The sequence below is a fragment of the Scleropages formosus genome, chromosome 2, assembly GCF_900964775.1.
Source record: "Scleropages formosus chromosome 2, fSclFor1.1, whole genome shotgun sequence".
NCBI lineage: Eukaryota > Metazoa > Chordata > Actinopteri > Osteoglossiformes > Osteoglossidae > Scleropages > Scleropages formosus.
Window position 1 is genome coordinate 29,646,638 of NC_041807.1, and position 16,063 is coordinate 29,662,700.

General features: G+C 42.3%; 1 protein-coding gene across 1 annotated transcript in view; it reads left to right on the forward strand.

The window, feature by feature from the left end:
* The window catches only part of dnmt3bb.1 (DNA (cytosine-5-)-methyltransferase 3 beta, duplicate b.1), a 28,374-nt gene that overhangs the window by 5,038 nt on the left and 7,273 nt on the right, over positions 1–16,063 (forward strand). Inside the window, exons 3-15 of the mRNA XM_018756595.1 lie at positions 5,570–5,720; positions 8,070–8,161; positions 8,838–8,990; positions 10,610–10,756; positions 11,080–11,238; positions 11,465–11,572; positions 12,301–12,442; positions 13,001–13,123; positions 13,284–13,328; positions 13,405–13,484; positions 14,360–14,472; positions 14,627–14,810; positions 15,959–16,043. Of these exons, the coding sequence (XP_018612111.1) occupies positions 5,570–5,720; positions 8,070–8,161; positions 8,838–8,990; positions 10,610–10,756; positions 11,080–11,238; positions 11,465–11,572; positions 12,301–12,442; positions 13,001–13,123; positions 13,284–13,328; positions 13,405–13,484; positions 14,360–14,472; positions 14,627–14,810; positions 15,959–16,043 (1,582 nt within the window). The remainder of the gene's footprint in view (positions 1–5,569; positions 5,721–8,069; positions 8,162–8,837; positions 8,991–10,609; positions 10,757–11,079; positions 11,239–11,464; positions 11,573–12,300; positions 12,443–13,000; positions 13,124–13,283; positions 13,329–13,404; positions 13,485–14,359; positions 14,473–14,626; positions 14,811–15,958; positions 16,044–16,063) is intronic.

The following is a 16,063-nucleotide window of genomic DNA, read 5'->3' on the forward strand; positions in this document are numbered from 1 at the left end:
AGCCAGCCTGCATCCGCTCCACTGCCTGCAACACAACAGGACAGCTGCACTGCAAAAGACGCGGGAAAAAGGAAGGCGAGGGCAACTGACATTTCTTCAAAGAGTCCATTATGCGCAGACCGCAAACTAATTTGGTCATGATTATTCATTGATTTGAATTAAATGTACAGTACTTTTCAGTATTCTTTCACTTTAGGGTCCACTATGGCACCGGGCTCCTTGGACCACAACTAGCCCAGTTTTTTCCGACACATTCCTTTAATGCTGTGCAGTCATCTATAAAATAATAGGCAAAATGTGTACTCTATCAATTTTGACGTAGTTGTTCTTGTACTCTGTTGAACTACTCTGATTTACATTTATTCACTTAGCAGACACTTTTCTCCAAAGTGACTTCCAATGAACCCTGTGTAGTGTTATCAGCCCACACACCTCATTCACCGCAGTGACTTACACTGCTAGATACACTACTTACACTGGGTCACTCATCCATACATCAGTGGAACACACTCTTTCTGTCACACACACACACACACACACACACACACACAATGGGGGAACCTCAACAGCATGTCTTTGGACTGTGGGAGGAAACCAGAGCACCCAGAGGAAACCCACACAGACATGGGGAGAACATGCAAACTCCACACAGACTGAGCAGAGATTGAACCCACATTCTCTCATACCACCCAGGCGTTGTGAGACAGCAGCGCTACTCACTATGCCACCGTGCTGCCCGATTTAGCTGTTGGTGTACATGCTTTTCTGTAGATGAATTGTGTGAGCCAGAGGAGTTACGTGAAGTGCTACAACTTGCCGAGAAAATAAAAAATGGTGAACTGAGCGAAAAATAAGAATTATAGTGGGTTTAGCTTTGGGTTGGGTTTGTACAAATTTATCTGTTCTGCACTCTCTGAACTCTCTAAGCACTCAGCAAGAAATGCTTTCTTTTTTGACTCAGTTTAATTGCTGCTCATCATCACACTGAAAATCCAAATGTATTACTCATTTCCTGATTTCTACAATCGTTTGGAATTTGACAGTCTGTGCTTCTGTCTGTGTGCATTTGTTTTTTTCTCCTGACCTCTTTCTCACTCTCTCTGGCAGAGTTTCCCTTTCCTTCTTCTCCCTTCTTACCCTCAAGGCTGTACATTAGTGATCGGATGAGTGGGCCACACGTGCAAGCAACAGGGAAATGGAAGGGAAGGGAAACAAACATTCCTGATGGCAGTGCGAGAACATCACACAGCAGTACCGCCTAACATGTAACTATTTGCTTTGAGCACGTCAATAAAGAACTGTAGCAGAATAGAGTTTTGGACTGGAAAGGGTAAACATGACTCATATTAGACAGAGCCTGAGTCATTGTAAATAAAATTTTCATCTGGGAGGTATTCTGACTACGGATGATTCCCATCAGTAGCCCACTCAGGGACCACAGCACATTGTAGCTGCTGATATGGAAGAAAGATCATGAGATCACGAGAAGAAAGCTGTGCAATACTATTTAAATGGTATTTTGCTAGCTGTGCAGTCTCAGCACCTGCTGACTTGCAGTTCTTACGGCAGCCGCTTTAGCGTGTGTCTGTGCATGATGCCCACATGGGCCGTGAGTGACCAGCAGACACTGGAGACATACAAGGGTGCAGAAAGTGGACAGTCACTGGACCTGCCTTTATTCTCTCTCACTTTGGCTTAGGATCCTTCTCGCAGTACCCTAGAGTGAGTTACTTGCTGCATGTGAGAGTTTGATGATGAATTTTCTTAATTGCATTTAGAAAAAACATTCAAAAAGAGCTTAGGATGGAGGAAAGCAGAGGTGCTGATCACTAAGCTGTTATAACTCTAGTTTTGGGCATTGTCCTTGCAGATCTCTACATTTTTATGTTTTTGCTTAGGCAATCATTTTTATCCACTTGTGTTATCTGAACCATTTACACTACTGGATATTTACTCTGAAGCAAGCAAGAGTAAGTACTTTGCCTAAGAGTACCAAAGCATTAGAGGAAGGCAGTATTTGAAGTAGCAGTAATTTTGTTCCACATCCATGTCCTTAACCACTGTACTACATGATGCCCCGTGTATATGGCGAGTAGAGTTATTGACTGTTCTTGATTGAGTTATTAATTAAATGCATCAGAGTATTCAAACTATTGTCCAAACATATCAGCTGAGGAGTCATGATTTTTATGTGAAAGTTGTGTTTGAGGAATACCTGTAATTGTGAAAGAATTCAATAACTTGTTCAAGCTTAAAATGACTACACAAATTACCATTTCATTCAAAGTTAATATACTGATCACATAATTATTCATTCTTCTGTTTCCAACAATGAATCCATATGTGGTATTTCTTCCTATAAAACCGGACTCCTTTACTTCAAAAGTATGTTGAGTCTTTTACTAAATTGTTTGATTCTGGCTAAATTGCAGATAATACATTTATAAATTCAGCAGCCAAATTAAAAACACCAGTACACACGAGGATCCAACAAGACCAGGGTGGGAAATCAGTACCTTACATACTTCAGTTCTCTAGGTGATGTGTGATAGTTGGCAGCATTTGGAAGGTACTGTGATCTGAAATATTCGCTGCGTAAAAGCCAGATTCCAAACCTTGAAACTGGTGTATTCTTACACCTTGCAGTTAACTCATCCATCAAACTCTGAATTAGCAGAGTTTTTAAATTTAATTATTATGTATTAATAATAATATAGTATTAATAGTGCATCATAATAAATGCATAATATAATAATGCTATTGTTTATTTTTGAGTCGAGGGTTTATGACAAGCCTTTACAATGGCACTGTTAAATGTAACTTCTTAGCATGATTATGAAATTCATTGTTACAGTGTCAAAACAAGCTCCTCATAGGTGGCTCGGGTAGCAAGCAATGTAGTGGTTACAGCAATTGCCTTATATTCAACGGACCCAGGTTTGAATCTCACCTCCTGCTGTAGTACCCTTGAGCAAGGCACTTACCCTGAACTTTTGTAAAAATTAACCCAGCTGTGTAAATTTGTAAATCTTTGTGCGTTGTTGGAGAAAATTGTCAGCTACAAGAATAAATAACTAACACAGAGATTATGTTAAAAAAAAAAAAAAAAATCAAAATTGTGGGAGAACCAAGTACACTGAATGTCAGCCAGCTTAAAGCACACGGACTAAATATCTTTCCGCATCATTATAAATAAGATAAACCTATTCCAAACCTTGATTCCCCCAGATATTACACTGTGAGAGCAATATGATACTATACCATCATATGGGTACATTCAAAACCAAAGAAATAATATTGTGGGTATTTCCAGAAGAGTATGATATTGCCAGAGAAGTTAAGGGTATTTCCAGAAGTTTGCGGTATTCCCCTTAAGTACTGTAGACAGAACTGTTTCCTAGTTCACATTTCTTCCATATTTCTGTGGTATTCTGCACTCACTAATTTGGAATGTTGATTAGAACATCATCTCTATTATCATTTGTTATTTCACAAAAATGACGGCACAATGTACCTTTCGCTGAGAAGGACAGATTAACCAGATCTCGGTAGGTTCTTACTGACGAGATGCTCTGCAGCCTCTGCTTTGGCCTTCTTTCATTCTCAGAAGGTGATCAAAGTGGATGATCTGGGGTCTCCCTTTGGATGATTTTTTTTTTTTTTTTTTTTTTTTTTTTTGGAGAAAGATGCTGAAAGGGCCTCAGCCACCTGGACTATGGCCTTGCTGCACGACACTGACTTTCTTCCCTTGTTCACAAAAGCTGACTGCGCTGCTGTTCAGTGTGGGCCCCCTTTGTATGGGGGTGCTAATCGGTGAAAGGGGGGCAGTGCAGAGGCAGCACAAAGGCAGAACGAAAGAATTATCCCAAATCACCTTGCCTAACCCCCGTACCCCCACCTTTTCAGTCTTTTTGACACCTGCTGTGACGGGCCTGCCAGTGTGCAGTTTTGGTTTGCCAAAAGAACAACGTAGAGGAGATGAGGAGCACAACTGCAGAGCCATCTTCGCCATCTTCAGGTTCTACTGCTGACATACGATGCCCTCGGAGGCATATAAAAGCAACACTTTTTGTGTATCTACTTATTGTGCAGTTTTCTGAATGAGACTTCAGCTCAGCAGAATCATCTCATTGCTTTGGTCTCTTGTAAGGCTATTGCAGCTGCTGTCAATTACCTCCAAGCCTCAGAGACTTGGACTTGAAGGTAGTATTCCTGTTCAGTACTAGTTAACACTTTTTGCCCACATTACATTGCTCCGTTTTAAACATTTCACAAACCTGCAGCTGTGTGTTCTGTCTCTGTTTGGTTTAGGTGAGAGTGACTGTTGTTTCCGAGAGGAAGACGGGTGGTGGATAACAAAAAAAAGCACTGGCATCTACAGCAGTGTGTGTGTCTACTGTGTGTTCCTCTGCACTGTTTTGTTAATTCTATAAACCCACATGTTTGTTTTTATAGTTTAATGCAATAATAGGTTGAACATGAAAAAATCACCATTGTTAATGGGCTTTTATCACACACATAACACCATGTGCTTACTGTGATTGGCTTTGGTAAGATACGCGATTTGTGAAAATGGATGGATCCACATCGTATTAAATTTAACGAGATGTTAAGGTATGTGTCCATCTAACCATCCATAGGGTATCCGATTGTGGTTCTTTCTCTGGGGGGACAGACACGCACTCCCTCTGATGTATGCACCTCGAGCCACCTGCATCAGGCGATGTAACACACTTTAGGCAATAGTGCTATTTGCTCAATAACACCTACAGCACTGTACTCCCCCAGCTAACCTTGTAAGTGGTGAAGGGACAGAGAACCTCACTTTAGGTAATGTGGAATGGCAAGAGTTCAAACATGGATCGCTGGCAGGTGAGTTCATGGCAATTTTATTGATGCACCACATCAACCTAGCGTTTTAGCTAAATTTTAGGTCTTTGTATGGGGCAGTAATTATTCGCTAATGAGGAAAAAATTGAGTTTCTTCTTATTTTTTCATCTTCTTTACATGTTACAACAAAGCAGATGCTGGCAAGTCTTTCTACCTGCAGTGATGCCTGTCCCGGGTTTTCCATTTAATGAATGAAGGAAAGAATCAAGGGAAACAAAACAAAAATGAGAGCCTGACTTCTGTGGTTCAGTGAAGCATGTTGTTATGGAAAGAGGATATTCCAGATGAGGTGGAGCAATGAAACATGGAATAAGATGCCAGTGTTGGTGTGGAGAAGGATTATACAGATTTGCTATTTGAACAACAATTTGCAAACAAGAACAATGATTTTAACACGGAAACTGAAGTTGATTAAATGCCTTGTCTAAATGCTTTACACAGTCTCCCTTTAAAGTATATTGATGAAAAATGTACTGTCTCATTAAGTTCTCAACGTAGATGTCAATGATGTTGATGCAATGACTATGAGAATAGTTGATCGAATGCTTGAAAAAGCTGTACTTTCTTGGCGGGATTTCATATTCAAACTGTTCACAAGCATACATGCACTCACAGAGTGACTTTTCCCTGCCAGTGTGAGCAGTATTATAATGACTTTTCTGCTCATCATTTTCCCAGGCTGCTGTGAATGGCGATATGATGACAGTGGAGGGTCTTTCGGAGAGCGACAGCGGCCTGGAGATGGCCAGCGAGAACAGCCCCCTCACAGCTGCTGAACCCCCTTCACCCTTCTGCCCCAAAGAGACCGGTGATGCTGAGTCCCCTCCAGGTGCGAATACCTCAACAGCACCAGCCTCTGTCAATGCCCCTCTGTACTGCTTTGTTCTGTTTTGTCTGTGCCTTACAAATGCTACCCAGAAGTGGAGATAGGCCTGAGAATCAGTTCTCAAGTTATATAGAAACTGCTTCATTTATCTGGAAGGGAAACTGCTCCGGGTTACAGCTGCACACAACACATTAATGACACAAGACAGAGGCATAGTAGTGTGTAAACAGACCGCAAATCTGCAGACAATATAAAGTACAAGAAAAGCAGCACTCAGAGTTCAACTGGACCAGTTTACCACTGAAAGTCCTGAGATGCGAAAGGGCCACTCTGCCAAAGTCTCACATCCGCAGTGTAGGTGGCATCACACAGTTCAGACGAATTGAGAAACCTGTATTTTACACTTTATGTACGGTGGGTCCCTGACTTGAGAGCTTTCGAGTAACAAACTTTTCACTGTTACAGAGTGGTATTTAGTATTTTTTTGTATAAATAGCTGGCATATCAGTTGAAATCTTGCGCCAAAGCTTCACTCAATGTGCCGGTAGATATTGATCACAAATAATAAGTGCTGCCTTAAGTTTGCCTTCGCCCTGTCCTAGCTCTGACCAGAGTTCTTTACTGTCCTCTCTTATTTGCAATGGCTCGTAAACACCCAACCTGGACTATGCAAACTACTCAGTGGGAGAGAAAGAGAGAGAACCCAAAAGCAATGCTGCTGCCTCCCAGCACACAGAGCTGAGTGCTGACATTTACATTTATTGGTTTAGCAGACGCTCTTTTCCAAAGCGACTTGCATCTCAGAGTAAAGAAAAGCACAAGTCATTTCATCCAAAATCACCATTTTTTCCGGTGCACATTACAGAGGTAGCTGTCTGTAGAATTGTGGTGGAAGCTCTCATCTACTTTGTGTCGCATTTAACTAACAAACCAACTCTCGGTTGAAGTTAAGTTTGTAAATAGGGGACGTGCTGTATTCCTACATTTTACGGAGATTTGACAGTTTGTGGCCTTTTACAATTACATTTATTTATTCAGCAGATGCTTTTCTCCAAAGTTAAGTACATCTCATAGAAAATACAATGTGTGCATTACATTAGCAAGAAGAGAAACTTAGATGCAGATGCTTGATACTTAAGTACAGTTAGTTACGTTCCACCACATGAACCAATGTTCATCACACGAGTAGCTACATAAAACTTTATCAGAATATCCATGATTCCTGATCGCCTTCCTAGTCTCTTTTTTTCGAGATACATATGAACATCTGCGTTACAGTACAGGAGTAGCTGCGTAAAGGCTCATCTGGGCATTATCTTAAAGTTGTAGTGCATGAACATTTACACCTTACATGAAGTTAAGAGATCAATACTTTTCGTAAATAATTTGTTTTGAAGATTTAAGTGTTGCATTTAACATACTTGCATAGCAAAGTCCTAAGTTTCCGATACCCACGCCTGTTACTGTTGTTCAGCAGTGTCTTTGGATCTATTATGACCCCAGGTTTCTAGGGGTTTAGGGGTGTACTAATTTTTTGCCTGATTTCTCAAGGGCAATAGAACAAAGAAACAATAAAATACGGGTGCATGTGTGTGATTTACTATATACAAGTGAAAGTGTGGTATATGAGACTAATTACAGTATTTACATGAGATTACACAGACACAATCACTGCCAAAGAGAAAATCAAACAAATCTACCTAACCAAGGGCAATCCAACCTAACAAAAACAAAACAGATAAAAGTAAGATCCTCAGCATCTTTGGATGTCCTAACTAACCAATTCTCACTAGCACAACCGAAATACAAGAGTGGCAGTTACCTTTAACTGAGTATGTCTTGAAAACAAACCTATTTGCATGCAAGGTGTATGTCACGTGACATTCTTACCCGTTCACCTTTCCCTCAAGACACACAAAGTCAATACAAAAGACATACCAGCAGTAAACAGATGATTAATGTTTCCAGTGACTGAAAAGACAGGTAACACACTAACATACAAAATGAACTAACAAGGCAAGCTCAATAATTTGCAGAAAAACACCAACAAAGTGAAAAGACTCACATAATGAGTGTATGGGTTCTGACTTCTGCTGTTTTAAGCTTGCTGCAGTAGGTTTCATTGGCTAGAGGTCAAACGACAATGACATTGTTAATAAAGCATGACAGAAAGATGTATCAGTTATGAATGGCATACCTGTGCAGAGAGTGAACGGGCGAGAGTGATGGAACGAGAAACACACACACCAACACATAGGGACCTATCAGGGTCTTTTTCTGGCCTGTTAATAAAAATTTAAGTTTCTCTCTATATTTTTCCCTCTAAGTCTCTCCATACTTTTTTCTCAACAGACAACACAAACCTACTCTCAGGAAGGAGAAAGAGGACTAGGAAGCGCTTGGAGACAGAAGAGGAGTGTGACTGGGAGTGTCGCTATGGCGAAGTATGTCACCGCAGATGGTGGTCCTTAACAATCAAAAGTCTTAAAGACTTGAGTGAGCAGTTCCGACTTCTGCTGGGTTGGGAAAATGCCACAAACTGTCGCTACAAGGGTGTAGGGCCTGCCCCTTGGATATGATCAGGAAGTTTTAAAAGTAGCTTAGACTTGATAATGTTAGGGTTTTTTGTTCATTGAAAGCATCTTTAATTGGTGAGAAGAATGAAGAATAAAAGGTTATAGTTATGGAAGACACCAAGAGGGTGGTTAAGATGAAAAGGAAAGGAAGGAAGGACAAAGGGGAACATGGAGAAGAGAGATGGCATTAGGTGAGAGATGGTAGAATGTGACTAGTGGGGGAATGAACTGAGGAGAGGAACTGCAAAGACAAGAAGTCCAACAAGTGATACTGAGCGACTGCTGCGAGAGTTTGCATTCTGCACTGTACATCCAGACAACACTTACCTTGTAGGAACCTCGGACATGTGTTGGCAAGTTGTCGGTCTCCAAACTCAATGCTCGTCTGTATCTCTGTTTGCGTCTGCGTGTTCCATGGCAACACAATGCATTTCACTGAACTCCTGATATAAGAGTATGATAATCAGTTTATGATTTCATTTTTTTTTTTACACAATTATGTATTTGATGGCTGCTGACTGTGAAACTGTTTGGTGGCTGACAGGAAGACAAGTCCCAAGTTCCAGTCGTGTGTGAGTCCAACCTAAGACGGCAGCCCCCACCCAGGACCATTTTCCAGGCTGGCCTGACATCATGCAGCAAGCCCAGCACCCGGGAGAGGAGCCGGAAAAGCAAGAAGGAGCAGGGCAGCCCACAAGTAGAGCATGCACCCTGTCACACCACTTCATTTGGCTCACTGTCTGAAAATCTACTGTCAAATTAGCAACAATAGTCTATCGGTCAGTCGTCAGTCAGTCATCAAGCACACAATTCGTGTCTCTGTGAATATGTAGATGTCTGTGCTTGCTAGAGTGCGTCTGTGTGATAGAATGTGTGTACGCGCGCAAGCGATGCTACGAGGGTGTGCCACTACAATATAGGCGGCACAAATGGCTGCTGTTCAGATGCTCACTCCAAGCATTGTGGTGCGTTGGGTTGAGGCGAGCCAAGCACAACATAGCTGTCTCCTCGCTTTCACACGCTCTTGTTCTCTGTGGCCTCAGGCAGATGTCTTATTTCAAAAATCCAGATAAACCCAGAAAACTCGAGCTATTTAGCATAAAAATCATGTGGACAATTGGAGAATCTCAGTACTACTACTAACATTACGACTGCAACAAATTGTCAAGTCTGTTGTTAACGTCTATTATTGTACTAGTAGCATTTCTGATATTTAATTTTGAGCAATTCTAGTCTCTGCTGGTTGCTGCTATCCAAAATACGTAATAGTACTGTTATGTTTCATCATTTAGCAAAACGGGTACAATTCAGTGCGCACAAAAGTGAACAGACTGCACAACAGACTTTTAAATACATATGATTATCAAAGCAAAATTTGATGAATAAAATAGATTTGAAAACTGAGTTCGTAAAAATTTGGAAAGCAGTGAATATTAATTTTCTTGGCAAATACCTTTATCTATTTATCTTAAAGTGGGACAGCTGATAGCATAGTGGTTAGAGCTGCTTCCTTTGGCCACCACAATTGTGGGTTTGAATCCCACCTCTAGCTGTAGTACCCTTGAGCAAGGTTCTTACCCCAAATTGCTCTAGTAAATACAGTAATACCCTGCTTTATAAATAATTGTATCTTAACAATATAAGTGCCTTTAGAGAAAAGTGTCAGCTAAATAAAAAAATGTAAGTCTAGTACAGGTTGTCTTGTTACCTGTGTTGATCAGACATGTAGAGGGATCTATTAGAACTCTTGCATTTTTCCTGGAAACCAACTACAGGTGTTGGAACAACACAAGCTCCTGGGTTTTGTTGTGTTTAACAGGCTGCTTTGGCAGCACTCAGGCTTGAATGATAGAACCCACTGACAGCTGGTTGGAGCAGCGCTCTCATTCCATCCCCTTTTTTCTGTCTGCGCAAATGGACTGTCGGTGCTGATTGCACAAGCTAGGGTGTTTTACTTTCATGAAAACTCAATTCAGCAAAAGCATTATGTTATTATTATAGGACATGCCTCTGGCAATTGGTTGATGGGATTTTCCAAGCGTCAAAGATCTCATTTGTCATATATAGACCTTCTAGTGTGAGTGGAAGACCAGACCAAGACTAGAGATAACAGACAGACTAACCCTCTGGTAAGATAAGGGGAGGGGAGCAATTAATGTTGGTGTTACTGTGGCCTTTAGTTTTGATTTATGTTTGGATCTGTCTGCTACTCCACTCAGGATTCAGACTTGAACAAATTTAGATTTTTTTTTTTTCCGAAAGGTAATGAAAGCCTCAGTCACAGTTTGTGCCGCTGCCTCATCCCCACAGGACCAGACCAGTGGCACACTGTGTCATGTGATTGGAGTCCCTGAGGGCCCCTCCCTGGATCTTCTGGAGCAGGATTCAAAGGACTCTGCCCAGAGTAGTGGGACCACCACTTCGCTCAGCTCCTCAGAGAGCATCAGCCAGCCTGAATACAAGGTAAAGGAACAGTGTTTGACTTGAGATCTCGAGCCCTGTTTGACAAATGAACTGAAAAATTCTGCTGATGAGTCGCTTGTGTTCTGGTGCATTTCTTTGTCTCCTTAGAATGTGTATTATTCCTGTCTGCATCCACCATTAGTCTTGACCATCAGACTGTGCACTTCAGCTTTGTAAGATACTTAGAGGTGTAATGAGAGTGTGCGTCAGAAAGTAAAATGATAACTGGAGTTGGAATTTCTCACAGGGACCTTGTTAGCCTGTAGCATACAGCTGCGTGCCTGTGCTTTTTCTCACTACCTCATCCTTCTCCTCCACCACAGGACAGTAAAGGCTTTGGCATAGGGGAGCTGGTGTGGGGGAAGATCAAGGGCTTCTCCTGGTGGCCGGGCATTGTGGTGACCTGGCGTGCCACGGGCAAGAGGCAGGCCACCCCCGGCATGAGATGGCTGCAATGGTTTGGGGATGGCAAATTTTCTGAGGTAAGAGAGGACAAGTAAAGTGGTTGCTGAAGTTGACTAGTTAAAATACGCAGGAGGGGTAGTAGGATCTGCAGTAGGAACCAAAGCTGATTTTTTTGAAATACCATTTTAGATAAAGTTTAGCCAAATAAAAAATAATTAAAAAAAGCAGAACCATCCGTTAACAGCCTAAATCACTCGTTTAGATTGAGCTCTCAGCGGCTCCCCGTCTTTTCCTTGCCTGCAGGTATCTGCTGATAAGCTAGACTCCATCATGGCCTTCCCCAAGTTCTTCAGTCCGGCCTCGTACACTAAGCTGGCCTCCTACCGTAGAGCGATCTTCCAGGTACTAGAGGTAAGGGACGGTTTTCTCATTGGCAGCCTGGCCTCTATGGCAGTGCAGTGCTGGGGTAGGGATGGAGCCCCCCCCTCTTTCTGTGCCAGCCCGAATGTGACTCCTAGCGTGTCTCCATTTGTATAGGGATTAAAGAACACTGCTAAGGGCAGTGCTAGCAAAGATCATGGATCTGTGCGCAAGTGCGATTTTCCCAGTTTCAAATGAAAACTGGTTTCCTTCCTAGACTGAGCTATTGTCTTTGGATTGATACGGTATTAAATACTGTGCTGTCTGCCTGTTGCTTTCCCGCTGGTCTTTGCCTCAGAGTAGGTCTGTGTTTTGGGGGGTTCTGTGTTCCTACATGCATACATATTTTGGCATGTTTTCTGTCCGTCTGTCTCCCTATGTATGTGAATGTTTGTTTATATGAGTCTTTATGTATCTGTGTGTGGTGTCATCAAAACCTGGGTGTCTGATGCTCTATCTGTAGGAATGTCCCTACAAGCAAACCAAACCAATTTCTTTCTTGACATTGTTTATCAGATGTCACTTTTTAAGTTTCATATATTTATCAGCAGTTTCACCGTGTGATGTTTCTATAAAATATACAGATACGTATGGAGAATATCTTTGAGACATGTTTACAGTATGAACTTGTGTTTCCCAGCACGCTGACCATTTCTTTTAAAGTGTTGCCCGGGTGCCCTTGTATTTAATTTTATCCTGTGCGTTTCCATCTGTGGCAGATGGCCAGCGTGCGAGCAGGGAAAACTTTCCCGGTTTGTGAGACAGACAGCCTGGAGGACCAGGTGAAGCCCATGCTGGACTGGGCTAATGAGGGCTTTCTACCCAAGGGCTTGGAGGGGCTCAAACCCACGGAGAATGCTGGTGAGGATGACAAGCTGCCCGTTTTTCTTCACTGCCATTAAAGCTGGTGCCATTGTTTGTTTCAACAAAGACACTGTTCCTTGGACAAACCCAACCAGCAAACGCAACCCTGTAGGTTCATTTTGTAAGTTGGGAAGGAATGGTCTGTGAAGGAAGACATATTTGCCGTAACCTCAAGGAGATGGATGAGGCATGTCCGGCATACAGACACCTGCGCTCAGGATGTACAGGACGGGTTGGGTCATGCCCTAGGTTCCGCTGCTGAAACTTTGCCCTGCTACTCTACCTGGGAGACCTCCGAAATCCCGTACCGCCTTCGTACTTTGTGTTGCATGTAAACACAAAGGGTAGCTGCTCTTTGTAATGCAAAGTTTATAACGTCTTTACAAATTAAAGTTTATTTTCCGTGTTGCCAACATCAGTATCAGACTACAGTCTTGACTTTGGAACCAGACTGTAGTGCTAGTTTCTGAATTTCAAATTTTAATATTGATTTGTACCCTTGTTCCTATCATAAAGTTCTGCGGCCTCTAAGCAGCGGTTTCTTTCTGTCCTCAGATTGTAGTTCCCTGAATCACCAGGTCCTAGATGTTAGTGTATCTGAGTATTTCCCGACAGCCAAGAGGCAGAAACTTAGTTCATGCAAAGCCAAGCAAGGAGCAGAAGATGTTTACAGCAGAGGTTGGTGTTCAGGATAAGTGTGCTACTACAGGCCCATAACATGCATACATACATACATACATACATACATATACATAGTCCATATTGTTTCTGAATTTTACAACATCATGACAAAAAACCTGAAATGAAATGAAGTGAAATCTTTTTTTATGTATTTCAGAGCAGATGGTCGATGAAGTTCTGAAGAATAAAAGAAGTGTAGAAGGTATATTTTTGTTTGTTAGATTGTGTGCAATACTTGTGTTTGTGTATGTTAAAAAATATTGTATATATTTTGGCAGAATTTTGCATCTCGTGTGGAAAGATGAGACCTGCAACATTTCATCCACTTTTTGAAGGTGGCCTTTGCCAAACATGCAAGGTACTATGCCAGTCAAACATACTGTATGTCTATCTTCTGTCCACTGTTTTTTGGTATTTAACCAGCAATGTTTCAGCCAAGAGAAAAAAAAAAGAAAAAGAATCTGAATTTTTATTGTACATGGTCAAAATGTTTAGGACACGAACTGTAATCTGTTCTTTAAATTGTTAGTTTTTATGCTACACTTCCGTGACAAGTTTGAGTTTGTGTTTGTTTCCCTAGTTTCCCCCAAGGTGAACATGGAGAAAAGTGTATATTCTCAAACAAGTTTACAATATTTCTACATGTCACTTTCTCAGCTCACACTCAGGGCACAGTGCTTTCCTTCAATTTACATCATTATCCCCACAGTGCTTTTGTGAACAGAAAGGAAAGAGGAAAAAAGCACTTTGCTGACATATTCTTCCTGTGCGCCACCTATTATTACTGCTTTGTGGAAGAGTTTCAACACAAGTCAGTTAACTCCTAAATTAGCTCCTTGAGAAACCACCATTGCTGTTAAGTTTCAACAAGCCTGCGCACGTTGCCATACCGATTATACTTCCAGGAGCAGACAAATTGTCACTTGATTATGACTTTTGCTGCCACCAATACTTTGTTTACATCCTAATCCTGTCTGACTTTTATTTTCTGTCCTTTGTCCTTTGATCAGCTGATAGTGCTCATGCCAGGTATTATTGGAGGGAAACTCCTGACTTGCCTCAACAGGCTTTTCGAACCGTTCCTTCTAAAATGTTTCAGGATATGTACCCTGTCATCTCATCTATGCTTTTAGAGAACTCTGCACTTCCTGTAAGACAGCGTGTTAGGGTTCAGTTTTCTCTGCACAGTCTCTTTACCACATGCTTGTGTTCGTGTGTCTGTGTGTGAGCCAGGATGTATATTTAGAGATCTCCTACATGTATGACGATGATGGGTACCAGTCCTACTGCACAGTTTGCTGCGGCGGGAGAGAAGTGCTCCTCTGTGGGAATGCCAACTGCTGCAGGTGAGAGGGGCAGCTGCCACATTCCGCAATCATAGCCAGCTATGACTGGGAGAGTGACAGAAGACCATAAAACACATAGATTTTTTGGTAAATAGTTGCAGCAGTCATAAGTCGGTCCCGATGAACCTGCCTCCCACCCATGTGCTTTATGCAGGTGTTTCTGTGTCGACTGCTTGGACATCCTAGTGGGTCCCGGAGCATCAGAGAGCGCACGGGCCCTGGACCCCTGGTGTTGCTACATGTGTCAGCCCTCTGAGCAGTATGGCGTGCTTAAACGCAGACTTGACTGGAGCATAAAGTTACAAGAGTTCTTTGTCAGCGACAATGGCCAGGAGTTTGTAAGTGGCATCCACTCAGCAGTGTAGACTTGCATTTCCCAGCTCCTAAAAGGATGCACATATTATAGAGACTTTATTAAAGCCAGCTGTAATCCTTCAGTGCACCAGAAAATTGACATAAAACAACATACAGTATGTGGCTTATAATTCTGTAACTAAGTACCTGCTTAATTTACAAAATAACAATAAGTATATTTTCGTGAGTATTCTTCAGGACATACACTATTTGCTGTATACAGAGAAATCAAAATATTGTACAATCCATGTGGGAGTGTTTGTATGTAAGTGAAAAAAAGGAGGATAAATTGTAGGATGGTCTTTTCATGAGTTTACGTGTACATGTTTGTGTATGCAGAGAGAGTGTGTTCCACTGATGGCTGGATGAGTGACCCATTGTAAGTAGTGTATCTAGCAGTGTAAGTCACTGCGGTGAATAAGGATAAGGTTTGTGGGCTGGTAACACTGCATAGAGTTCATTGGAAGTCGCTTACAGAAAACCATCTACTAAATAAATAAATGTAAATGTGCGAGAATGAAAGCGAGACAGCAGGGGGCGCGGTGGCGCAGTGGGTTGGACCGCAGTCCTGCTCTCCGGTGGGTCTGGGGTTCGAGTCCCGCTTGGGGTGCCTTGTGCCGGACTGGCGTCCCGTCCTGGGTGTGTCCTCTCCCCCTCCGGCCTTACGCCCTGTGTTGCCGGGTAGGCTCCGGTTCCCCATGACCCCGTATGGGACGAGCGGTTCTGAAAATGTGTGTGTGTGTGTGTGTGTGTGTGTGTGTGTGAAAGAGAGACAGATTTTTTTGGGAGTGTTTTTGTGCCTGGAGGGAGATGGTGTGTTAGATTATGTTGGTATGTGTGATACTATGGGTATGTGTGAGAGAGAGTGTTTATGTGAGTTTGGGAGTATATGATTTTGCGTACAGAAACAGAGATTATTGTTGTTTCTTATACAAATACTGTGATTGTATCTAACATTGTGTGGGACTGTGCATTGAGATGGACTGTATGTGACTGTGGGAGTGCGCGCGTGTGTGTGTGTGTGTGTGTGTGTGTGTGTGTGTGTATGTGTGACATTACGTGGATGCATGTGCCACATTTGCTTTCCTGCCCTAGTTTACTGTGTTTGCATTCCACCTGACTTGTTTCCCAGGAAAAGCCCAAGATGTACCCAGCAGTGCCTGCAGAGCAGAGACGACCCATTCGTGTCCTCTCCCTGTTTGATGGAATTGCCACAGGTGAGTGAGTTTCCCACATG